The sequence below is a fragment of the Caenorhabditis briggsae genome, assembly GCF_000004555.2.
Source record: "Caenorhabditis briggsae complete genome, chrIV, whole genome shotgun sequence".
Classification (NCBI taxonomy): domain Eukaryota; kingdom Metazoa; phylum Nematoda; class Chromadorea; order Rhabditida; family Rhabditidae; genus Caenorhabditis; species Caenorhabditis briggsae.
In genome coordinates, this window is record NC_013487.2 from 5,635,960 (window position 1) to 5,647,285 (window position 11,326).

General features: G+C 36.3%; 2 protein-coding genes across 2 annotated transcripts in view; both read left to right on the forward strand.

Annotated features, from left to right (window-relative positions):
* Cbr-tag-49 overlaps positions 1-7,365 on the forward strand; it is a gene marked incomplete at both ends in the record, with an annotated part of 10,956 nt that extends 3,591 nt beyond the window's left edge. Inside the window, 7 exons of the mRNA XM_045235299.1 lie at positions 220-308; positions 962-1,064; positions 3,755-4,018; positions 5,211-5,390; positions 5,652-5,843; positions 6,697-6,780; positions 7,246-7,365. Coding sequence (XP_045096930.1) covers positions 220-308; positions 962-1,064; positions 3,755-4,018; positions 5,211-5,390; positions 5,652-5,843; positions 6,697-6,780; positions 7,246-7,365 — 1,032 coding nt within the window. The remainder of the gene's footprint in view (positions 1-219; positions 309-961; positions 1,065-3,754; positions 4,019-5,210; positions 5,391-5,651; positions 5,844-6,696; positions 6,781-7,245) is intronic.
* A 490-nt stretch (positions 7,366-7,855) lies between these two features.
* CBG19989 overlaps positions 7,856-11,326 on the forward strand; it is a gene marked incomplete at both ends in the record, with an annotated part of 5,263 nt that continues 1,792 nt past the window's right edge. The window contains 3 exons of the mRNA XM_045235300.1: positions 7,856-7,959; positions 8,062-8,252; positions 8,346-8,403. Of these exons, the coding sequence (XP_045096929.1) occupies positions 7,856-7,959; positions 8,062-8,252; positions 8,346-8,403 (353 nt within the window). The remainder of the gene's footprint in view (positions 7,960-8,061; positions 8,253-8,345; positions 8,404-11,326) is intronic.

Below are 11,326 nucleotides of genomic sequence, written 5' to 3' on the forward strand. Positions count from 1 at the left end.
ATATTTGTTATCAATTTCCCATTTCCGCTGGAGAAAATCTGGAATTCTTGAAACGGCGATTTTTTTCCGGAACAAAATTTCTATAATATATTTTTCTAGAAAAATATATGTTTTTAAAATGCTATTTAAAAAATGATATTCCCCATGAAATTTCTGAATATTATATTCACCATTTAAACAAAATTCCTGAAACCGAAAAATAAATTTTAACAATTTCAGGCCATATGGTGCTTTCTCTATATCCTCATTGCTTTCATGGCAGTCGTCGGAAATTTGCTAGTCCTTTACATTACATGTTTTCGTTTAAAGTAAGTTTTTTTTTTCAAGAAAACCTAAAAATCATCAAATCTTCGTTATTTTCAAACCCGGAAACAAACTGGGACACAGAAATTACTGACTAGTGACACAGTTTCTCACGGTAGTTAGCCGTATTCTGTTTCAAGTAAGTAAAAAGGAATGCTTCGGGGATGAATCATCAAAACAGAATAATTTATCTGGAGGTTTTTGAAGAGTTTCGGGTAGTTAAGTGGGGCTTTTGGTAGTGGGCGATTTACGTGCAAAAAGGAAACTATCAAGCTAATTAGTGACTTTCAGGTTCTAAATTTTTAGAGCTAAAATACAAATGAACGCCAAGCAGAACATCCAGTTATCACAGATAAAATTTAATGCGATGTTTTGAAACAATGCAATTCTAATATTTAAAAATCTATGGAACTAGAATTTCACCTGAAGACCGTTTACCGGACCGACCGAGCCGGTCGTGTCTGCGTGTATCAAGGGAGGTCTTTACTGTGGACAGTGAAAACATTATTGATAAGGTACAAATATGAAACTGTCAGTAAAGATTTCAATCGACATTCGAAAATTAAAACCTCGGTGAAACAGCAAAAAAAATGTCGGAAAAATTTGTTTCACCACAAAAATAAAAACCTTAAATTAATAAAATTTCTGAATGTTTCAGAGTCCGATCCATCACCACGTTGTTCATTTTAAACCTCGGATTCGCTGATCTTTTCGTCGGAATCTTCGCGATCCCATTCAAATTCCAGGCGGCCCTTTTTCAAGTGAGTCTTCCTCTTCTTCTTTTTTTACTTCACAATCTCTCTGGAGTTTCAACTTATGAAATATGATTCGTGTGTGTTCCGGTTTCGAAAAGATGCTTTTATGAATTATGACTTTTAAAAGCAAATGGAGGAAAACAAGATATAGAAAAAGGGACTACATTTTGCAACATGGTACATTGAGAAGTAGAAATTTCAGACTTGAGGGAAAAACTAAAAACATTCGAAGTGAATAATCTTTCTTTTTTAAGGGTGTGAACAGCTGGTTGAAAAGAAAACAACTTTTTTAAACACAAGCTTGTTTTTGATGTTCATATTTTAAAAAAATGAGAGAGAGAGAGGAGGGATAAGTGTGAAGTATAAATAAAGTCAACGATCCATCTTTTTGGTAAAAGAGAAGAGAAAAGTGGAGCGAAAACTTGGAAATTTAAGAGGGAGCTGCAATTGTGCTAAAATTTGAGAAACCATTTCATTTATATCATAAATAATCTATTAAACCAACCACGATTCAGATATTATGGTTTCAGTGAACACTACAGATAAGTGTAGTCTGTGAAACTGAAATTTTCGGAATCGAATACTCGAATCAAATTTTTTCTATGCGGGTGTTCAAAATCGCGCTTGAAATGTCACGAACAAGCCATGCATTACTTCCAACTACCTCTTTGGAAAAACTCAAAAAAAAAATTTCGTAATCCCAAAATGTCTCAACTCAAGAACCCAAACTAAATTTATTACCAAAGAGAGAAATGTGACATTGAAAAAAGGAGAAGGAACATTTTTCCCGTCCAGGATTACTGAACACCCAAAATGTTACTTTCTCCGGCTTTAAAGTGCTTTTCGCGGCGCCTTTTTGGAGTTCTTAATGATTTTTTAACTTTTTAGAAAAAGTGAGTTGACATGAACAATGTTCAATGAAGCTGAGAAAAGAATATCGCAAAGCTTTGACACTGAAAAAATTTTTTAAATGTAAAACCAATTGTCTGCAGTCAGAGCTGCACAGAAGCTGTTCCTTGAAGCCTGAGTATGCATTTTTGAGTAACGATGTATAGTACCGGTGTTTACACTTTTCATGTGACTATCGTACCCTTTCATATACTCCACCAACTAGCTGCCGACGCTTGAGACTGCGTAGCTCAGCCGATAGCTGCACGGCACCTATACATTTTTCCAGCGAATTCAAAACCTTTTATGAATAGAATTTCAAGTGATTTGTTGTAATACCGATGCGCACATAACATCTCAAATGTCGCTTACCGGTTCTAACAAGGGAACCATGTTTAGCCTTCATCTCAGAATTTTTTCTAAATTTGCTCATTTATAGTTTCAAATACGGGCTTTCTTTTGATGTATTTGGTTTTCTGCAAAAATTTCTAGAAGTCGAGTTATGGGTTGTTTAAGTGATTTCAGTACTAATTTCTCACTTTTGGAGTGAGTTTTTGAAAGGGTTAATGGGAGTTTTTTGGCATTGTTTGAGTGTCAATCGCAATTTTAAAAGTTTCTCTAAAATCTGACAAAGTTTCCTCATTTTTCAAAAAAAAAATTTTTTTGAAAAAATTTTTGCCATGCTAAAATGAATTCTAAACGCATAAAAATGATAAAATGAGTCTTTCCACAAGATTCTGTAACCTATATCCGTTTTGAAATCCGAAATAAGTGATTTCTTCCAAAACTCCAATGAATCGTAGTCCTTCGAAAATCACCCAATATCACTCAAATATTGTGAGAACATAGATTTACATACTTCTTGACTGATTTATAACAGTTCCGCAACCAATATGATCAAATAGGGGGATTTCGACTGACATTTTGAGTAGATAAGGCTTTTCAGCAGTGCTCCAAGAATTTTTCAGAAATTATCTTTTTCGAACTTTTTTCCTACTGAAATAATAGAGCAAACATAGTTTTGATTTTCGAAAAGTTCAAAGCATTCCTCCAACATCAAAGAAAAAAAAAAGAAAAAAGAAAATGGACAATGAGGGAATCGAACCCCAAACTTGTGATTACTATTCATCCCCACCATCCACTCGGCCACTGTTGCTTGTTTCTTCCACAGTGGAGAATGTATAGAGGAAAGCATACTTGAAAAATTCCGGGGGCCGGCCGGGNCTGATGAAAGTTTCAAGGCCCGGTCCCGGCCCGGAAGGCCCGGTGTCAAAAATTCTGTATTTTTGAGCCAAATGTTGAGCTCTCAATATAATTTTTTTCCATTTTTTTTCGTATTTCGGTTTGTTTGTCTGTCTGATCAAAAAAGATCGAAAAAACTCGAAAAAAATTTTTTTGGTCGAAAAAAATCACATAAGGGTCCCCCCTTATGTGTTTTTTGAAAGTTTCGAAACTAGTGAAATGACGGGCCGGGCCTCCAAAATTCCGGAAAAAGCCCGGCCCGGCCCGTTACAAGTATGGAGGAAAGGGAGGAAAGTGGAAGGGAAGGAGGAGGCCAAAAAAACAGCATATTTTCAGATGGACTTTTCTCGACTTCTAGAAATTTTTGCAGAAAACCGAATACACCACAAGAAAGCCCGTATTTGAAACTATAAATGAGCAGATTTAGAAAAAATTCTGAGATGAAGGCTAAACATGGTTCCCTTGTAAGAACTTTTTAAAACAGCAAAGTTTTAAACCACATAACTTCATACACTAGATTGTTTCATACTTCTAAACCCAGTTAAAAATCTGACAGCAATTTGCAGGAATGGTTCCTTCCGAAACCCCTATGCCGGATCGTTCCATACGCGGAAACCGTTGCTCTCACTGTCTCCGTCTTCACTCTCGTCGTCTCTGCAGTTCATGAGTTCCGAACCGTTTTCTTCTCGAAATGCTCTCAAATGAGCCCGAAATCCGCGAAAATCTGCATTTTGCTCATTTGGGTGCTGTCGGTGGTCGTGTCGCTTCCACACGGATTGTTCCACAAAACCTACGAGATGACTGATGAAAATGGTGTGAAGATTGTGCAGGTTAGTGGCAGACATGAACGGAATTCCTTATTCCTTATTCCTTATTCCTTATTCCGGGTGTTTTTTCTATTCCTTATTCCTTATTCCTTCTTCCGGGTTTTTCAATTTTTATTCCTTATTCCTTATTCCTGATTTTTTCTTATTCTTCCGGATAATTCGAACAATTAAAAATTTGAAATTTAAAATTAGAACAAACGCTTTCTAAACCTAAACTACCACTTAAAAAGTCGTTTAATGAAGCCTAAATTCCTCCTTTATATGTTTTATCAAAAAATTTCAAAAAACATTCGGCTTTTTTCGAAATTTTGTTCCGTATTCCTTATTCCTTCTTCCTTATTCCGGGTGTTTTTCCTATTTCTTATTCCTTATTCCTTCTTCCGGGTTTCTCAATTTTTATTTCTTATTCCTGATTTTTAATTTTTGTTCCTTATTCCTTATTCCTTCTTCCGGATTTTTAAAAATTTTATTCCGCTCATGTCTGGTTAGTCAATGAAGAATCAGATATTATCAATGAAGAATCAGATATTCTAGGACTATTCTAAAATTGACATAATGTTGAAACAGTAAATTTTGAATTCAAATTAACAGCACAACTTGGTGAACTACTGACGGATTTCAGAAACATTCTTTATAAACATTTTGAAACTGTAAAACAGTTAATTTTCTAAGCATGTGATCTCCGTGGGTATTTTTAAAGACAAAGTAGTTTCAAATATTTTCTGAGAGTATGCATTGCTGTAGTTACCTTCCCCATGGAAAAAAACTTTTTCTGCTTCAGAATCAAATTTAGTAAGCCGCACAAAATTTCATCAGTCAATATTGCTCGGAAAACGCATCCTTATTCTCAAACTTTGAGCTCAATTATCTTAATTTCTGCAAAAGATATAAAAAATATGCAAACTGTAAAAATGTTGGTGATACTATGATAAACATTTTATCAGTTGACTGATTTTTAATATCTCTTAAAGGCACCGAGATAATTGAGCTCAAACTGGAGTTGTAGGGTCTGTTCTGTTGAACTTTTATGCTTGCGACCGCGGAGCTCAGCCGGTAGTAGTGAGCTGAATACAGCTTACAAGTTCAACTACCCATAGAAATCCTTACCTAAAAATATTATCTGTTTCTGTTAACTGTTTTATAAGAAGATGTGAGTATTCCCATTGCTAGATTACCTTTATTATGCTCTATCCAGTGTCTCCCAATCTACGCCGACGAGAATTGGTGGAAAATGTACAACATCTATTTGGTCGTCATTCAATATTTCATCCCAATGCTCATCCTGGACACCGCCTACGCAATGATTGCGTTGAAAATCTGGAGCATGAGCAAATCTAGAGTCGAAATGGATGAAACGAAACTGAACAATCAAAAAGTGAGTCTATTTTTTAGTGTTTTATGTAGCATGGGATTTATTCTCAATACTTTCATGTGTGATCTTTTCAAAAAATCTATACCGGATTCAGAACTCTATTCTATGTTGGTGTCTCTCTATCTCTCACAATATTTCTTTCTCTCACCGTTTGTGTTTTCTTTCGTGTGTCTTTCTTTATCATAACCAACTAATCCCCTTATCGAATCCCAAATGTAGATATCAGTGGTTTCAATGGGTCTACAAAATCATCAATTATCGCAGCTCATGCGTACACTCATCATTGTCGTCGCTTGTTTCACATTCTGCTGGTTCCCACTGGAGACGTATCTTTTGCTGAATGAGCTGAGACCGGAGATCAATGGATGGAAGTATATCAATTTGGTGTTCTTCTTCTCGCATTGGTTGGCAATGAGCAATTCATGTCTCAATCCGATTATCTATGGACTTTATAATGTGAGTGAGGGATTTTATAAGTCGGTTCCTAGTGGAGGTACTGTACCTGCCGAAAGATTTTTAAACCTATTATAACTTTAGAACTGGCAAGTTTCGAATATCTGAAAAAAAAAGATATTTTGTTGGATGAGACTGAACGTTTTCAGACTTGCTGATTAAAAAAGGAACTCCAATTTGGAAATTGAAAGTTTTTTTTTTATATAAATGAATTCAAAAAAAACATAACTGCAAAATCTCGGGCCGGCCCGGGGTACTTACATACGTTGATTTTTTTGAATTTTTTTTCGAAAATTTTGAAATTTTTTCAAAAATTTAAACAAAAACGACCGATTTTTTGACTACTTTCTACTTTGTGATTTTGGTTATTAATGGACCCTTTTTTCTTTTTAATTCGAAAAAAATTACCCAAATTTTCATTGGAAATTTTTCAACTGTGGTAGGCGGGCCGGCCCGGGGTCGGGCCGGGCCGGGCCGAGAAAATTCGTCTACCGGCCCGGCCCGGCCTTTTGCAACTATGAAAAAAATATGCCGGTCAAAAGTGTCATGACTCAGAATTCAGTAATTCTTCAGGTAGTTTTGGTACTAGGGTTCTTAGCGGTGCATCTCATTAGGACGAATTTATAAAAAATAGAGCTTCAATTACAAAATTAAAGCTCTGTTCTTGTTTAGCAGTACTGAAACGTTTCAGGCTCATCCATCAAAATCTTCTTCTTTTAGGCATTCAAAGTAAGATATTTAATGAAAAACTGATGAAAAATCAATACGATGTTTACCAAGAACTGGTAATAACTTTTTCAAATTATCAAATATCAGAAACAGAAACAAAAACTTAAAAATATATGGTTTTTTTCAGACCAAGTATAACGAGGAGTATCGTCGAGTGTTCGGTCAAGTCGGATGTTTCTGCTGTACACGTCGCAAAAGTTTGACGGATTCCGTATGTTTTATTTGTTTAGCTGAATATTAGATAGAGCTATTGACACATGGGTAGATTCATTTAGGAAAATTTTGTGATAGTTTTTAGCACCAATTTCAAATTACTGCATCACGAATGTTGATTCCAAAAGTTGCAGTTTCAGTTTGTTAGTATAACACGAGACAATGAAAGTTTTCACTGGAATCGGTTAAGATGTGGTGTGTGATAAATTTTTTTGCATTTTTCACAAATTTCGAAACTGTTAGTCTCCAAGATCATTCTTAGTTTCCATTGGCCATCGTTACGATTTTCAGTAACATCCACTGATGTATCAGAACTTTAGGAACTTTAGGTTCCATCAAACTTTTGGGGGTTCCCAGGTCGGTCCGGTCGGTCTGGCCCTGCTAACACAGGTCTCATTTAAACTCCCAAAAAGTTTGCAGATTAGTTTGGGTAGCTTGTCATACGATTTGTCTCGTTTTCTAGATGAAACCGGAGCGCCGATGGAACTCATCGAACGATGCCCAAGACCAACACGAAATCGACCAGATCGTCGACATACCTTCCATGATTTCAGCTACTAATAATGGCGTTCCGCCCGTTTAACACGTGTTTTCAATTATTTGCCTTATAATGCTTCTGATTTCTTGTTTCTTTGTTTCTTTTCGCATCAAGTTTAATCACGACGCTTTTCTTCATTAATCTCTTCCGTTTCATGGAAATTTCACATAAATGTGTTCTTATTTTGTCATTTTTATTATTATACAGAAATAAAACACTGTTTCCTGAAAGTTTCAAGTTGCCAGTTTTTAGAAAACTGAAACATTCAGTCTACAGACATGAATAACGCCCCCTCTACAAATATCACATTCTCTCAGCGGCTTCAGATTGTTCTCCTTATTCACCTCCTCAACCGCTTTCATATGAATAGCATCATTGTGGTCATTGTTCTTTCAGATGCTGCTCTGACCATTCTGCGCCTCTTCCCTCTCGGATAATCTAGTCGCGGGGTAAGAGTCTACCCAATTTTTTTCTCGTCCTTTTACATATTTTTTACTTTGGAAATTCATAGTTTTGAATGACTATTATTCAGAGAATGAGGGCTATAGGAGCCCTGGTGCTTCTTTTGGGCATTTTCAGAGCGTCTGGAGAACGGCCGAAAATCACGGATAGCGAAGGAAACTTGGTTGTGAAGATCAGGTTGGTTTAAAAAAATCTCTGGAATGTAATCTTTTGTGCATTTCAAGAGAATCTTAAATCCGACTCCGAACTGCAAGTTCCAGTTATCTATATTTTTTTCAGCGACATCCCAAGCGGATTATGCGGGAACGATTCATACTCTGGATTGGCTTTCATGAATGTTGGACTTGAGGAGTGTGATCGATGGAAAATGAATACAACAGATCCAGAATATGAGGAGTACAAATGTAAAGTTTTGCGAGTTCATGCATCGGTGAAGAATGGAAAGTGCACTTGTTGTGAAAAGTGGAAGGGTGAGTTTTGGTAGAAATAAGAAAAAAAGGAAGAACCCAAATTCAATCGGCAATAGCTTACGAAAAATTGAAGCCGTTTTTACGATTTTTCAGGACCGCTTTGCAACGAATACGATGGATGTGGCACGGGAGAAACACTTTTCGGAACTTCGTAAGTATCATTTTCTTTTTTCTGCAAAAAAAAGACACAACGGGACAACAAAAAGACTGCAAATTCATAATCGGATTCCCCATTGTTTCTGTGTTTCTCGTCTCTTTTTCATACAATTCGAAATTGCGAACATCGCGGGAAAAAAGAGCGAAAAAAGTGGGGGGAAAATGACACAATTCATTTTGACAGCTGCAATTGACACAGGTGTTAGTATATGTGTCCACCTGAGAATGGAGAGAGAGAATTGGGGAACGGGAAATTATCTGGATAGATGGGCATACAACATACATGTGTAAGGATGAAGACGAAGAGGTGGTGATTGTGGCGAAAATGAGAAAAAAAGAGAAAAGAAACACCGGATTTTGCCGACTTTTCCCCCATCTATTTGCTTCGTGTATCTTATTTTATCCACCTGTGGATGATTTTTGCAAGAGGAGAGTAGATTTTGAGGGATGTTTAGGGGTCGGCAAAAATTACAGAAGGTGTAGGAATGAAAATAATGTTCAAATGTTAAAAAATTGGAATTAATGGTTATCTGAAACTGAAAATTGGAAAAATTTTGAAATTTTAATTCGAAGTTTTTCTAAAATTTGTATAATTTCTGAGAATTTTCAAAACGAAAGTTCCCTTCGAAAACCTGAAATTTATCTAATCCACACTAATATCAACATAAAAGGCTGAACGTTGGGGAAGAATTTGCTTGAAAAATTACCCTTATTAACCCATCATATTCAGAAATTCGCTTTCAAAAATTATAACCTTCTGAATCAGCGATTTTTGAACATAATTTTCACCGTTTCTCTGGTTCTCAAAATATAATATTTTTATTCCTAAAATTCTATTGTGCTTGCCTTCTTTTCAACATAAAATTCATCCGAAATAATTTTGAAATTTACTGTAGACCTCTAGGAGAACGAAACCCTTTTCTTTCACTTTGAGCTCAATTATATCGGACTTTATTAGAGGTATTGAAAGTCTGTTAACTGATAAAATGTTTGTCTTAATATCACCAATATTTTATCAATAGACAGAGTTTCGATATCTCTTTTAGGAACCGAGATAGTTGAGCTCAAAGGATTGACGTTCAATTGGGAAACTTAAAGCACTGTTAGATACCAAGTTTGATTATCCCAAATTTCAATTTTTCGAATAAAAAAACTTCAATTTATATGATTTCAGATGCACCCCACACATGTGCCATCACAACGGAACTATCGCTGTTGGAAAGAAGGAAATCGAGTGTATCTGTCCACCACCATGGGACGGAAGATTCTGTGAACGTTTGGCCTGCTGGCGAAAGACAATTCCAACTCAACAGCACAGATACCGTGCTTGTCGACCCTTTGGGATAACTTCCCCCACTGAAAAAAGACATTCTTTAAAAAACTACAAGTTCAATATACCAAAGAGTTGATCATCAACTTGGCGACCGCTTTCTTTATCGCATTTGTCTCAAAACGGTCTGGATCCAATGTAATGACTTCTTTTTCCTCGTATTCTTCAAGAAAAACCTTCCATTCCTCGTCAAAGCAAACATTCTTGAGCCAACGGAAACTGTACTGAAAATGAAAATACCAATAGAAAAAATGTTAGAAAATTCTCAGAAGCTCGTCTGACAACACTCCCCTTGTAAGTTTCGAGAACCTTCAAGAGGGTTTCAAAAATGAAAAATTTTAAACAACTCATTTTAACCCCATCTATCTATGAAAAGTTTATAAAAAAAGCTTTTGTGAATGAACTTACTTCATTTTAAAAATTTGAATAATCAGGAAAATCAAAAAAATCAAAGGGAAGTCTTCAGAATCCATTCAGTACAGGATTCTTGAAAACCACCGAAAAATGGTTAGAAGATATACAACATTTAAAAAAATAGGAATAAAGACTCCGCAAATCAGTTGGGTGTCATGGAAGGCAGAATGAAGATCAGTAGAAAAAATTCTCTCCAACTGTTTGAAAAAAATAGTGTGCTGCGGTGACGACGCAGACAACAGACAAGGTGATACATACAAGGAAGCCGTTTTGTGCACACCAAAAAGAACACTCGACAGCGCCAATTTGTTAAAGGTGGGGGGACAGGAGATTTTTCGTAGTTTTTTTGTAGCTAGAGTATGCATTCTACCGTCACGGTGTACAACGCTTAATGTCACTCTGCGTACAGCTGTCGTCCTCGCCTTTATGTATGCAATCGGGCGTCTGCTTTCTCTTTGCCCGCGTGGCTCAGTCGGTAGCGGCGCCGCACCCTCACTCCTCGCCTTCACAAGTTCAACTCCTCGAGGGGCATCTTTGAACGGAATTTCGAGAACATTATTTTTTTCATTTCTCCCCACCTTTAAAAGAGAAAATGTTTCCAACTCTGACAGATAAAATGTCAAATACAATCGATCTTCTTCAAAACGATGAAGAACATATTCTGATAAAAAATATTGAAATTAAATTTACTAAGCTTTCCATCTCGGGCAAATTTCCGAAACCGCCCGTCACCCGACAGGGTCCCGGCTAGTGTGCTGTGTCGATTGTTGACAATCGACAAAAATCGACGAAAATCGTTAAAATCGGTGTCGATTTCGTCGACTCGATCAAAATTCGACATTCAAAAAGTCGATGAAAGTGAAAATCGACAAAAGTCGATTTTTGTCGATTTTGAATCGACGAAAAATCGACGAAAAAATCGACTTTTGTCGACTTTATTGTCCGAGAGGACTACACGGCCGGTGACCTAGAAACTGCCTGTGGCCGGGGTATTTTTCATAAAAAACAGGCATTTTTCATCGAATTTTCCACTGTAAAACCGAATTTTTCTTTTTTTTTTCGGGTGTTTTGTTTTTTTTCTGTTTCATTTATGACATACTTGCTTGTTGGAGATGAAGGCGCTATACTAGTTGGAAGGGGTCACTTTTTTTTGCGATTTTTTCACTTTTTTCGA